A 15,712-nucleotide genomic window follows, 5' to 3' on the forward strand; every position below is an offset into this window, starting at 1 on the left:
GTTTCTCTTTCCACTATGGTTCCTGATTTGGCACTTGATTCCTTCCCCTGCTTTTCCGTCAGGAGATAAGCTTGAGCAAGTCACACCAGACTGGATTAAAGCTCTTTGATAAAGCTGTATCGAGCTTGGCTCAAAAAAAAAAAAAAACCAACACTTTCTTGAATGAATATTGTGGCAGGCGGTGAGTGCGATTTGTATGATTATGTTTTATGGCTTGTGCAGCTATAATGAAGCTAAGTGTGAAGTGATTTTGAACCCCACTCATCCTCTGTGTGGGTGTTTTTGAGTACAATACGGATAACTTCTTAGCATAGGATTAGAGATCTTTAGATCTCTTGCATAGCCTTAAAGGTTAGAAAAGACACAATAATTCACACTCAAAATGTATCACCCTTTTGTCTGTGTACATATTACATATGCATACTTTGATGCTTCTGCACATTTACTACACACATAAGCACTTCATATCCATGAGTTAAACACATACTGTATATCCCTTATGAAAAGGTACTGTACCATGATACAGTGATGGTACCTCCACAGAAACCACACTTGCTCATTCTCACGCAGTCATTACTCTTTTTTAAGTTTTTCTGACTCACCAGAGCTGTGAAATACTGAAGTCTGAGAGGGTTTGTGAGAGTTGTTTACAGGGATCCAATATGTGGAGATTAAGAAAAACATGATGCTCAGTTCTGACTGGAAACCTCTGAGGATCAGTCCGTTTTGTGGATCAATGGCAGCCATGCACTCGATTGAAGCTGCTTATCATGAGTGTTTTTGTATTTATGCTTGAGTAACTGCAATATACCTGGTATAATTAGTGTCTAGAGTGATGTGAAACAATGAAAGCCTTATCTTTTAGTTTTTTCAAAGACTTTTTTATCAAAAACATTGTCATTATTTACTCACTTTCATCTTGTTCCAAATCCATATGAATGTTTCTCTTCTGTAGAACACGTGATGGTGAGTGAATGATGTTGGAATATTGGAAAACTTGTGTTTGCTACATTTTTGGTCATACTGCCAATGTACAAAATAGTTAAACAAATCTATGCAACTCAACAAAAAATGGGGAAAACAGTGCACAACAGTTTACAATCAAACCCACAAACCAAAACCATGAACTATCACTCAACTCAGATGTACTTAATTTAAAAAAATGCTCAAATGCTTACTGAAAAAAAACAGGTATTTTGAAGCAAACTGTTATTTTGCAGTTGTTATTGAACATCACAGGCAAGTGTTTACAGCCAAGATATGATAAGAACTTTATTTAAATAGTGTTATTGTGCCAGAGGCTTTCTGGGGACTAAACTGGCCCACAAAAAGGATATCACCAAATTCCAGAAGCCCTTCTCTCCTGTCACAAACAATCACGGCACAACACGACGTGTAGCTCGCCCAAGGTGGCGGTCATGTGGTAAAACAGCTGACTATTTTTATAAGCTCAAGAGGGCTTTCCATTGGCATATAAATATTTTATTTAAGGTTACATAAGAAGAAAATCATATGTATGGTTTCTGCACAGATTTGTGTTTCTGTAGTTGTGTTAGAGTTTGTGTTCATTGTAGGCATGAGAATCTAATAATTCCGTCCTTAACGAAGTCCCTAACGATTCTGTTTATGATTTTTCTGAGGACACAATGAGCATCATGACTTGAAGTTAATTCAGTTAAACAGTTTAGTGAATCAAGAAACCACTATGTGCGATACAGTGAGTTAGTCGTTAGCCTTATTTAAACTGATAACTAATGAGCAGACTGATTCATGAGTCTTTTTAACTTGTTCATTTTAACAGAACCGGCTCAGTAGCCTCATGAAAATAATTTGTTTTTGTGCTTACTTTTGTTTAAATGGAACAAGCAGATTTAGAACCAGTTTTTGATCTCCAACCCTAGCTGGATGTGCATCATCTCTGCCCATACACTTTTTAACTGCACACGCCTTAAAAAAAACATATATCAAGTATATAAGAGTATATAAGAGCCTCAGCATTGCACTCTTGTTTCAAAGGCTTTGAAATTAGATTGAGAGTTCTATGTGATCTTTGGCCCTTTGTATGGATTGTAGACCATGAACAGTGGAAAAAAAGCAATTGGAGAAATGTGATTATGAATCATATGATCCTTTTTTCAGACCTTGATTGTAGAGTCAGAGCTGTGCTTTTGATCTATTTTCTGAATACTGGAAAAAAATTTTTTAAATGAGAATTAAAAAAAAAAAAAGAGCAAGAGAATGTCTTTCTGCATTTTTGTATGAAATAAGTTGCTTTCTAATCTACTGTAGAGATCTACCCTATGGCCTAGTGCTACAATTGTCAGTTTCAAAAGCAGGGCCAAAAAATCTTTATAATTTTGCACAGCCACACTTTGAGCTACATTCTTATTTCCTTGATGTGGCAAATGTGTGATCTCTCACATTGCATTAAACTCTTTCCTCTTCTTCTTCCTCATATAAAGTTTATCTTTAAGAGGAAGCTATGCATGAACAGATAGCACTGGTTATTGAGTGTGTCTGACAGTGTGAACTGAACTGGAATGCATTTGTGTTTTGCAAGTGACATGATATTCTCATTTTTTTTTTTTTTCCACAGCAGTGCGGATCAGTTATTTCCAAATCAGCAAACTTTAAACTTTTTTTGTTTGTTTGTTTGTTTGTTTTTTGGATATGTGCGATGGCAAAACTGAATTTTCAGCAGCCATTACTCCAGTCTTAAGTCTCACATGATCCCTCATAAATCTTTCTAATATTAAGATTTAGTGGTCAAGAAAATTTTTCAGTATTGAAAAGGTTTGATAAAATGAGGTTAAAGTAAAATTAACTGCTTAAAACATGTCAAAATATTACACAATGTCTCTATCACTTGACTACATTCTGTGGCATTAGTGTCACCAAACAGAATTTAAAAAAAATAATGGCTGCTTTCAAACAGGTTGTCCAAACAGCTGTTTGCACTTACTTTTGGAGGGACTTTAACATACATAGTACTTATAGATGTGAGATGTCTTTATATATTAAGCTATGGGGTGTTTGTTTTGGTAAGCTTGGCATACCCCAAAGATGGGGTATTAATAGGGTGCTGGTTGGCATATGCTTTTTTGTTTACTGTTTATCCTTATTTGAGGGCAGATTACAGGGCTAATAACATTCGCCACATGCAGCAGGGAGATATACATTCCTCATTAGCAGCGATTAGCATTTCACTAACTCTTGCAAGAGGCCACACTTTGATGTTCTCCCCCTAGTCCAAATACTCTCTGAAGTAATTGCCTTTGCTCCTCGTGTCGTTTATCCAAAGCCTCATCCTGCTATCTCTTGGCTTTTCAATGCTCTCCACTCAGTTATTTATTTTTTGCACTCTTGTTCTTGAGCTTGTTGATTGGTTAAGGAGATAGGACTAAGGATGGAAGTGAAGGGTTAGCACAGAACACAAGCTTATGGTCCCCAAAGCTGATTAATTTCAAGCTAGGACGATTTCTGTCTCAGCATCATTATGTTTAGCAGTGTTAAGGTATTAAGTGATCAGTGTACTGTCAGGTGTGTGTATGTGTGGTGTAGGAGACTGAATGGATAAAGTAAGATTGTGTTTATATTGTAAATGTAAAAGTATACTATTTATTTTTCCAAGTGATCAGGCTTACTCAAGATCAGATTTTCAACTAGTGGACAGTAAAGCAGGCAGAATAAAGCCTGATGATTGAAATATCATTGGTTGTGGATTCCTATGACTTGAACTAGTAGGAACACCCTAGTAATGCCCTAGCAACTACCCAGAACACCCTAGCAACTGCACAGGAATGTGCTTACAAACACTAAGCTCACTATAGCATAATGGTGATGAGTTTTGTATGTTTATGTTAATGGTAAAATAAGGAGAATCACATCATTTTAAATGTATGTCTCCAACAGTGGAAAATATCTGTGGTTGACTGGCTGCCAAAACACAATTTTTGCTGACAAAGTCACTAATAGTAATTTAATATGACTGTATTTGTTAGTTTTTCAGAAAATGACAGCTGTAAACAAAAGTTATGTGCTCAGAATAGGAGAATATTTTACAGGCATTGTGGATTTTGCCTGACAATCTGACAATTATCGGAGAACGAGACAAAATATAGAGAGAGAATGAGTCAAACATTTCAGCGGGAAGGGAAGAAATGCAAAAAACAAAACAAAACAAAAAACAAGCCAACCAACTTATAACATTATTTAACATTATTATCCCTTTCTCTGTCCTTCTAGGAAAGAACAACACCTTCTCTCGTCAGTAAACTGCTGGTATCTGGTTTTGAACCAGACTCGAAGAGAAAGTAGAGATCACGCCACTCTTAATGACATCTACATCAACAATGTCATCGTTCGCCTGGCTCAGATCAGCGAGGATGTCATCCGGCTCTTCAAAAAGGTCTGTATCTTTGACACCCTTCTTCTTTTCACACATCTATTTAAATACCATCTTTCAGCTAATAGAAGTCATGTGTTAATCCTTACTTGCTTACTTCCTTTTTTATCCATTTTTTTGTAAAAATGTCTTAGCGCTTAATAGTCTAATCAAATAAGTCATATGCATTGCATTGTGGGATACAGTATTGCATCTACATTGCTCTGTTGTAGACTGCGTTGGTTTTGATTGGATATACATTGGTAACACTTTATTTTGAGTCCACTTTAGACATTCTACTAACTATACGTAACTTTGCAACTACATGTCAAGTACCAGTTATTTGAGTATTATTAGACTGTCTGCTAACACTTTATTTTGATGGTCCCCCAACAGACATTCTGCTGATTATAAGTATCTTTGCAAGTATGTCAACTTATTCTACTAACCCTAACCCTTACCCAACAGTCTACTAATAATACTACTATAATGAGAGTTAGTTGACATGTAGTTGCAAATTAATGAGAGTTAGTTGACATAGTTGCAAAATTATTTATAGTTAGTAGAATGTCTAAAGTGGACTATCAAAATAAAAAGTATCCATACATGGGTATACATTCATGCAAACAATTTTTTTTGGTCCATTGTCACTGAATGTTCATTTTTAGGAGTGCACTAGTATATACAAACCCGATTCCAAAAAAGTTGGGACACTGTACAAATTGTGAATAAAAAAGGAATGCAATGATGTGGAAGTTTCAAATTTCAATATTTTATTCAGAATACAACATAGATGACATATCAAATGTTTAAACTGAGAAAATGTATCATTTTAAGGGAAAAATAAGTTGATTTTAAATTTCATGGCATCAACACATCTCAAAAAAGTTGGGACAAGGCCACGTTTACCACTGTGTGGCATCCCCTCTTCTTTTTATAACAGTCTGCAAACGTCTAGGGACTGAGGAGACAAGTTGCTCAAGTTTAGGAATAGGAATGTTGTTCCATTCTTGTCTAATACAGGCTTCTAGTTGCTCAACTGTCTTAGGTCTTCTTTGTCGCATCTTCCTCTTTATGATGCGCCAAATGTTTTCTACGGGTGAAAGATCTGGACTGCAGGCTGGCCATTTCAGTACCCAGATCCTTTTTCTACGCAGCCATGATGTTGTAATTGATGCAGTATGTGGTCTGGCATTGTCATGTTGGAAAATGCAAGATCTTCCCTGAAAGAGACGACGTCTGGATGGGAGCATATGTTGTTCTAGAACTTGGATATACCTTTCAGCATTGATGGTGCCTTTCCAGATGTGTAAGCTGCCCATGCCACACGCACTCATGCAACCCCATACCATGAGAGATGCAGGCTTCTGAACTGAGCGCTGATAACAACTTGGGTTGTCCTTGTCCTCTTTAGTCCGGATGACATGGCATCCCAATTTTCCGAAAAGAACTTGATGAAATGAGCCTTGGGCCAGAGAAAACGCCTGCGCTTCTGGATCACGTTTAGATATGGCTTCTTTTTTGAACTATAGAGTTTTAGCAGGCAACGGCGAATGGCACAGTGGATTGTGTTCACCGACAATGTTTTCTGGATGTATTCCTGAGCCCATGTTGTGATTTCCATTACAGTAGCATTCCTGTATGTGATGCAGTACCGTCTAAGGGCCCGAAGATCACGGGCATCCAGTATGGTTTTCCGGCCTTGACCCTTACGCACAGAGATTGTTCCAGATTCTCTGAATCTTTGGATGATATTATGCACTGTAGATGATGATAACTTCAAACTCTTTGCAATTTTTCTCTGAGAAACTCCTTTCTGATATTGCTCCACTATTTTTCGCCGCAGCATTGGGGTAATTGGTGATCCTCTGCCCATCTTGACTTCTGAGAGACACTGCCACTCTGAGAGGCTCTTTTTATACCCAATCATGTTGCCAATTGACCTAATAAGTTGCAAATTGGTCCTCCAGCTGTTCCTTATATGTACATTTAACTTTTCCGGCCTCTTATTGCTACCTGTCCCAACTTTTTTGGAATGTGTAGCTCTCATGAAATCCAAAATGAGCCAATATTTGGCATGACATTTCAAAATGTCTCACTTTCAACATTTGATATGTTATCTATATTCTATTGTGAATAAAATATAAGTTTATGAGATTTGTAAATTATTGCATTCCTTTTTTATTCACAATTTGTATAGTGTCCAAACTTTTTTGGAATCGGGTTTGTAGAAACTAAACTAAATGCCTCAAAACTTTTTTTTTTAGCAGTAGATGTACTAGTAACATTGAACCTCTCCAAACGTGGGAAATCGTAACACCCTCCGCTGCTCCAAAATCGTTATGTATTCTTTCGCACAGCTAGGTGACTTCATACATTTGCATGCATTTTCTTGGCAGACATTTTTCTTAGCACAGCAACGTCTACCTCCTACCTTCTTGCTTAACTGCCGTGATTTTCAGGCCGCGGTTTTAAACGCCTGCAGACGGTGTATACGGATGGTATGCAACAAAATGAATGGACATGTCTAAATGCATGCTGTCTCACAGTGTGACTACAGCCTATTTATGCACATCCTCTCCGAGTTAAAGTCATACTGTGGTGAGGAGTGCCGCCACTGGCTGTATTCTCCATGGTGTGACTTCTGGGCTATATGAGTTGGAACGCTGTCAACACATAGCCCGGATTCCTGTGGTGAAATCCAAACACTACTAGCGTGTTTACACCTGGCTGCTTTTCCTGTAGGTGAGGCCCTGTGCTTCCAGCCACCATTCATAGGAGTGTGGTTCAGTGAGGTGACTGTGAACCAATAAAACACACCGAGAGCACCTTGGGAAACTGTTAATTGCCTGCAGTGAGTGTACTCAAGGTCACCTGTATGAATGTATGCTTGAATGCTGCTGTGATGTGACAGGCTCAGTTCAGTCATATTTATAATTAGGACTGAGTATCATTATAAATTTTATCCAATTTGATTGACAAGCTTTCAGTGCGATTCATATTACAATTCAGTTTGATTCAGTTTTGAGTATTTGAGCATATTTCAGTTATGAAATGCCTATTTTGCTTATTAAAAACGGAAAATTCTCTCACAGCTAATACTTGTAATAATACAGGGAACCTTAAAAATGAATATAGTATGATCACCATTAATTTAAAACAAATATCAACAATAATGAATAATAATATTAAAAACAAAAAAAAATGATATGTGGATATAAATTGAAGACACTTTTAAATTGCATTTCTAGTGTAAAACTATTATAACTAGTCAAATTATTATAAAATCATAAACTCAGAAACTTCACTTTAATTTTGTGATTCATTAAAAGGACTGGCTCAAAAGAGTCATTTGTTCATGAATGGAACATCACTGGTTGAGTTGTACAGTGTGTTTTTGATTCACCGAAATGAATCGATTTGAAAGAGTTAATCAGAAAATAGTACACAGTCATGTTTACAACACTAGCAATAAATATTCTGTGGTATTTCAGTTCAAATTCATCAATCACTTAGTTGAAGCTTATTTCAAAACCAGAATGAACAGTTTTTTTCTATTAACATTTTTGTATATTGTTGAGGCTTATGGTAATATTATTAAATGTCAGTCTGTGATTCAGGACATTTTTGTTTACTTTTGGTATCCTTGTACAGTTGGATCACTCCTTGATGTCCAATGTAAAATATGGGTCCTGAAGCCAGAGCAGTTGAGAATCACCAGTCTAGCAACATCTGCCATCTGGAATGATAATGAATAGCCTTCCTTACATCCTTAAGCTCTTATTTGAACCTTTTCTTTAATTATGTGTTTGGGACATTCAGTAGCAGTAAACACTGACAGCAGTTTTGTCTACATCAAAGGAATCCAGCACACATTGAGATGAGAAACCTACACCTGAGGTCAGCGAAACATTTCACTGGTGAGGATAGATGAATGGATGAGGATGAATGAGCAGCAGAGACAGCTGGGAAACATGTACTGTAGCTTGACAGCATTTTGAACGGTCGTACACTACCAGTGGCAAAATACTGCAGTGTGTCAGTGGCTTTGGCTCTTTCATAATGTTGCATCAGAGGTTTCCACTGAGAGCTTTTGCCATATATTCTCTGCTCTTAATGTGATGTATCCAATAATACTTATTCTCGATCCCCATGGGCCGTTTAATAATGCCTGATTTGGCTCAACAAAAGCATGAATTTGCAATGGGTTTTGTGGGAAAGATATAATGTTGTATCTTGTTATGCAGTTTTCCAGTTGTGATTATTTTATGCTTTTTTTCGCTGAATGTATGAGCTAGGCATTTATCTGAAATATTAGATTTTTTTTTATCATTTCATTTATTTTATTTTATTTTTTTTTACATTTAGATGACATTTGCTGTCACTCATGTAAATCTATAAAAACTTTAATAATAATAATACATCTTTAAAAACACTAATAAAACATTCTTAAATGTAATCTTTAGCAAATTTTAAACTTAATATACATTTTTCATACTGTATATGTTATAGTTGTAATGCCTAAATTCACTTGTAGCAAATCTTAGATTTTATTTTTCAATTGACTTTTTTTTTTTTTTTTTTTACTTTTTTACTATTTTACAATTTACAAATGACTCCATATTTATTGGTTTTATGCAATAACATGAAATTACTTATTTTTAAATATTTAATTTTAATATTGTACATCCCTCAATATGAACATTTCTCATCAAATTCTTTAAAAAAAATATTCTGAGCTATACTATCCATGTTAATTTTATATTTCTGTACTCTACTATATATCAATAATTGTCTAATTAAACAATTTTTTTTTAAGTTGCTACTTTTATAAAACATAACTAAGAACTCAAATAAGTCTCCTGAGCAGAGAGAGAGCAACCTCTGGGGAACATTATTTAGCAGTTTCACCTGTTGTTGTTGGTTTGTGTGTTTATGATTTGCTTGATGACTTATTTTATTCAGCCATTTCATCTCTTTTCTTTCAAATGCTGTGCTATGTGGAATCTACATGTTACCTAAAGACAAAATCAATACATATGCATGAAATATTGTGAGATGCTTATCGCATTAGCGTGGATGACTAGATTTGTAAATTGGTTTCAGGGATAAGCGTGAATGTGAATGTACACATTCATGTGTAGAGAGAGATTATTTTTGATCCCTAAGCACAGGCCTGACTATACTCATGCTGTAGCCTTTATTGATCGCTGAGAATTACGGTCCATTATGCTTTACGAACATAAAAGGGCTTTGGAGGGCTACTGAGGTAATTCATTCAAGTAGACTGGGATCATGCTCACTCGCTATTTGACTCGCTATTTGACAGCTCTCTGCCATGGCGACATTTCTAATTTTCCTTATAAGTTTTTTAAGTTTAAGTTTTTCCATCTAATATTAATATTTTATTTTATTTCAACTTTATTTCAATTACCAAAAATTATTTAATAACACTGCTCTTGGACAGTTGTTACTTAAATGGGTGTTTTACACACTATTTGATAACATTTTGTTATTTTATGTTTTGTTTTCTTTATGTATTGTGCATTTTGTCATCTGATTTTTTTTTTTTCTTGATTAAGCATCAGAGAAAATGCATGATTCCTACACACAGCTGTTGAACTGTTGAAATGAAAGGTGATGCTGTACCTGTAGATTCTGTGCGGCATAGGAGTTTTACCAGACATTTTGTGTGTGTGTGTGTGTGTGTGTGTGAATATGTCTGTCTGGGACAGTCTCTGTCTTTTGTGCCTAATGAAAAAACTTGTGCTTGCAGTAAACAATTTCCAGCTTCCCTGGAGTTCTTGCCCTCTTGTTTCTGCCAGATTGTCTCGCTTACTTTAGAGTTAAATGCATATTCTCTCCATAACAGCTGCAGGTGTGTTTGTTTGTGTGTGTGTGTGTAAGCAGGAGTAGCTTAGCTGTGTGGGAGGAGGTACAAAATGTTTTTCTCCTCTCCTAGAGTTGTCTTCTTTCCCGTTAACTTGTTTATAGCATTATTAAATTATTATTTTACCACAGGAACGCATAAGCAGTTTTCAGTGTCACATTCTTCATGTGTCAGAATCAGCCTGGTCCCTGTCTGAACTACTGTTTACAAAAACACAGGAAATAATGCTGCAGAGGTTGTTTGAAAAGGATTGTATCAAATGATCGATCGATTGAAAACATGAGCCTTTTTGGCATTTTGCGGCAATATGGGTCGGTCACCATACAATGAGAAACATGAAGCCAACAGCCTGATGTTGGTCGAACTTCAAATTAAATAGTCAAAATCCAGTCAGTCATTACGAAACCCTAAATTTTCATAGTCACCTTTGTCAAACCAAGCTGCTGTTATTAGCTGTATATATTAGTGATTGTATTATATTAGTATGCAGTGTGCTTTATTTAGTAATAGGTATTTAATCTGAATATACATACATAAATTCTTACTGCAAACAGTATACTGTATTACCTTCTGCAGAAATATATATTAGAGTATTAGTAGTATAAAAGTATGCTATTCTAAACACATTCAAGCAAGAAAAACCATAGAAACCATAGAAAAACGTGAAAAAAAAGATAATCTTTCATTAAGACCATTTGTAATGTGTTCTTTTAGCTTGCCTTTTGGATGGTAGTCAAGTATGTTTGTGACAGGTTTCTGGCAGGTTATAAAAAAGAACAGGTATTTGTGCTACATTTGACCAATCTACAAAAAGGGGAAAACATCTTTAATATGACACCATGATAAATCATGCAAGTTTTTAACTGAATGAGTGGAATGTGTAATTTTTTTGTTGTTGGTATTTTTAAAGGGGACCTATTATGCTGCTTTTCACAAGATGTAATATGGTGTCTGTGAAGTTTCAGCTCAAAATACCTCACAGATCATTTATTATAGCTTGCCAAATTTGCCCCTATTTGGGTGTGAGCAAAAACAGGCCGTTTTTGTGTGTCCCTTTAAATGCAAATGATCTTCTGCTCCTGGCCCGCTTTCCAAAAGTGGGCGGAGCTTTAACAGCTTGCGCTTCGGTTGTTCAACAACAACAAAGCTGGAGAATAGTAACGGTACGTCAGTAACGGTGTTCAGCCTTACATTGTTCAAACCGGAGTCGGACACTGATGGAGAGACTCAGGAAGCAGTTACAACTTTTAGAATGCATCTGGACATTTCTGAATGGTTAGTGGATAAATTTATGTAGTTGCTGTGGAGTTGATTCAACTCATCGACTAGCATGTGCCGACATGTTAACCTTTTGTGCAAATCCAGCGTTGAATTGACGCTCATTTGTGAAGCAGTTCGGCGTAAAATGACGGCATGGCAACAGCATTCTACTACATCAACTCTTCCTCTTCTCTAAAGCAGCCCAACACGGTCTAAATAGTGTTCTGTGATCGTCTATGCATCTAAAGACAGAACAGTTAGCATGCTTTGCTCGAACTTTTGCCATGGCATTAGAACTGGTACACCGTTGTCGCTTGCGGAAAAACAATGGCGCCGCCGTGGGTGGAAACGTGCAGATTAAGGCGTGGTAATATTATAATAAGATCCCCTTTGTACGTCACTAGAGGAGCAAAATCTGAGTGGTTAATTTTTTACATGCTTGCCAAAACAAAGTTACTGGGTTGTCCTTTTTCACGTTTTCTGGGTTGGTAGATACACCGTGGACCCGATTATAGCACTTAAACACGGAAAAAGTCAGATTTTCATGCCCTTTAAATAAATTCTTTTTTACAATGAGTTTGACTAATTTGTGACCCATTTTGTATTTGCAGAGTAAAGATATTGGCATTCAGATGCACGAGGAGCTGGTGAAAGTGACGAACGAGCTGTACACTGTGAGTATAATGTCTCTCGATCTCTCTCTCTTTATTTTTCCTTCTCTCTATTTTTCTCGCTCTCCCTCTGAATGGAGCTCTCACCCGCTGTGTCCTACCATGCACCATGGAAACGCTGACTCTCCGGCCAAGAACAAAAACAGTTTGGCTGTGCGACAGTTTGGCGAAGAAAGAAACTGTTGCTTCACATAGTTTTCTATTAAAGGATGGGAAACTGAATGATGGGAAATGATGGGAAAATAGTTGATTGGTAGAGACGCCTGTTCCACGCCTTTTTAAGCTTCATAGTAGTCACTTCTTCAATCACTTCCACATTGCATTTTAATTTCAGTATCTGGGTCATTAGGAGCTGAAATTTTTCTTTGATTCCATTGCTTTCGTTTCTCTTATGTCAACATTTTCTCATCAACCAAGATGCATGCTCTTTCTTTTTTCATTCTGGATGAAATCCAAACTACCTCTGCAGAGGAGCCGGCTGAGATTAATGTTGTCACCCATGACAGGACATCAGAGAAGATTCTTCTTCATCGCTTGACCTATTCCAGATGTCCCCTTTGCATCTTTATGCAGGTGGCGTAGTAAAATGTCTCACCCGTGTCCCTGAATGGAACTAGCTACAGTATAGCTCATATGATTATTCTCCTCTTTTGACTGCGGCTGTAAATCACAATGTCAAACAAGTCTAAACTGTGAATGTACTCCACCTACCATAAAAGATCTGAAACTATAAAACACAGTCCTGAAGCCATTCTTAAAATACTTAGCACAGACATGATACTTATGAATCAGGGAGACACCGTTTCTTTCTTTAAAATGTTGAAAGGCACACATATGCGGTTTGGGATCCGCTGCTCTGACGCTGATGTGTCTCAAGGTCACTGACAGGGAGTGTAATGTATCACTGGAGAGGACATGGAGGAGGATCATTATCCTTTCCCTGCCACCTTTTCTCTTTCCTCTCTTTTCCTCAAATAGAGCCTTGTCATGATACCAAATCCCTGCAGAAAGATCTAAATTATTATGTTCTGCATCATTGTGGTCACGAAATATTTAGTATGTAGTTTTTCTACTAAGTAGACACAGAAATGTGGGCTTTTGGCTGCATTATTAGAATATAGGCTGTGTGCAGTTTTATTATTACTTTTTGGTTGATTATGTATATATATGATGATATTTTGATGTGTATTTACAGTCAAACCAAAAATTATTATTTTTTTTTAATTTTTGATATATTTTTACTAGTGGGTGCAGGACACTATAGTTCATTAATGTACATGAGGATAGCAAAAGAAAGTAAAATTTTACATATTATACCTAAAAATTCTTCATACAGTGGACTACCAGTAAAATTGATGATAAATTTGGAACCAAAAATTATTCAGACACTTTGACCTGACCATGTTTTGCTTAAATGTTATCTAACATAGTTAAGATTATTTTTTTCTGACAGTTTATCTCTGAGATCTTGTCGTATTTTTTTTTTTTTTTTTTTTTTTTACAATTTTTTTAAACTATAGTGAATAAACTGTATTAATGAATGAAATGTTCAAGGTGTCTGAATAAATTTTGGTTTGACTGTATATGTATATATACAATGTTCTGTCAAGAAACTCTAGATGGCGCAGGCTGATAGATCCTTAAAGGTAGGGTAGGTCATTTTCGACTGCTGCAGATTAATTTCGGTGTTGATAGTGTTGCCATTGAAGTGTATAAATTTGAGTCACAAACTGCTCTGAGTATTACGTCATGGGGTTTCCATCTCTTCCAAATTACGGTAGTTATGGTGTGAACACAGCATAAGGTTGTTGTTTTGGTTCAGGAGGAACTGTAAAACGTGGCTGCTGTTTTGTATGCGATGCTTGAGACTGCTGTTGTCTTAACTCTGCAACTAGGTGTGCAATTATTTTTCAGGAAAAATATTTTTTCTTGACCGTATTACAGTTCCATCTCACTTCACCAAATTACTTCAGCTATTTCAAAGGGCCTTGCAGCCTGGTACAGCAAACAAACCAACACCAACACAGACATTGACCAAGGAAATAAATATAATGAACAATAGAATTTTTTAAAAATACAGTTTGACCATATATAATTTCATATTTGGTCACTTTGAGGTTATTGGCATATGCCAATAACAGCACTCGATTGCCCTTGTGACAGCCTTGTCGATGTCAGTAGATGCACATTTCCTTTTTTTAAATATGGTTTAAAATAAATGTTCAATTCAGAAATGTAGCATTTTTTATTTAAAATATATATACATTTTAAATACATTTTAAATGTCAGTGTCTACTCATTTAAAATCCCATATAATGTAGGTTGACAACTATCCAGTAGACTGAGTATTATGCTAAACAGTGTTATAAATATTAAAAATCTTGTCACACTTTGCAAAACTCTACATTAAATTCACTTGATAGAGCAAATTGTCTTGCTTATGATCAACTGTTTTTGAAATACAGCTTGACAATAACAATATAAGAGAGTCTGCACTAGAAGCTTTAAGTATTGATCCTTCTGCCTCTCTTCTGTGGTTTGAGTTATGTGTTCTGAATGTAGAATAATAAATATGAATGTAAAGCTTCTGCAGTCCCAATGTGCAATGTAATTTCTGCATTGGTTGATTTCTGCATTGGTTTTTGTGTATTAGGGTGATCAATGGTTCTCTTTCTTGGGTATTAAATGCGCAACTTCTATGTATTGTGTCAATCAGACTGAATGCCAAAATGATGCATTTATTTCTTTTTAGTTCCATCTGAGATGCTTGAAGAAGTGAAAGTAGTGTTTGCTGTTTTTGTAATTTAAAGTACTGTGAATTTTGCACATTTATGAAACATAAAAGCTCAGCAACTTTTTGCCAGGGAACAGGCCTGTAATAAATGAGAGCTGAAGTGCATTGGAATATTGGTTGTGTACTGGATTTGAGAACAGAAATCCTTTTGCCTAAATGATGGCATATAATGGCATTATAAATTCTGCTGCTTTAAGGAAATTATTCTATAGCGCAGTGCCCTTGCTCAACTGCACTTTATTAAACATGCATCTATGCATAAAAATTTGGTGTTGACTTTGGGAGCCCCTCCCCAAAGACAGACATGTGAATTTTATGTGAAAGACAAGTTGGAATTGCAGGCCTTAAGACATTTTTTCTCTTACATTTTCAGCAAGGTTGCAGCTCTTTCCTCTGTTATGGTATGGTACACAGGAGAAATCATAATATGTTGATTGCATAAATTGAAGTCCCACCTTTCCTTCCTATTCTGTTACATTCTGAACTCATTCTCGTGCAGAGTCTTAAAGGCTTCGGCCTGTGCACAGTGCGGACCATCAATCTGAAATGATGAATGAGTCAGTGCTAACCAGTTGAACCTCATTCTCCTCGTCGATCACAAGGACTTACAAAAGACAGTCTGTCTTTGGCCAGTTGACAGGGAAATAGTTTACTTGGAATGTCTCAGAGTTTTCAACAGTGTTTAAGAGGTTGAAATGGTAGCAGATTGGGTG

The 15,712-nt window shown here is 36.2% G+C and overlaps 1 protein-coding gene across 2 annotated transcripts in view; it reads left to right on the forward strand.

Moving 5' to 3' along the window:
* Positions 1-15,712, forward strand: part of srgap3 (SLIT-ROBO Rho GTPase activating protein 3) — a 91,508-nt gene that overhangs the window by 32,937 nt on the left and 42,859 nt on the right. For both annotated transcript variants that reach the window (XM_051896917.1, XM_051896918.1), the window contains exons 3-4: positions 4,246-4,408; positions 12,146-12,208. In XM_051896917.1, coding sequence (XP_051752877.1) covers positions 4,246-4,408; positions 12,146-12,208 — 226 coding nt within the window. The remainder of the gene's footprint in view (positions 1-4,245; positions 4,409-12,145; positions 12,209-15,712) is intronic.

Source organism: Ctenopharyngodon idella, chromosome 6, assembly GCF_019924925.1.
Source record: "Ctenopharyngodon idella isolate HZGC_01 chromosome 6, HZGC01, whole genome shotgun sequence".
Classification (NCBI taxonomy): Eukaryota; Metazoa; Chordata; class Actinopteri; order Cypriniformes; family Xenocyprididae; genus Ctenopharyngodon; species Ctenopharyngodon idella.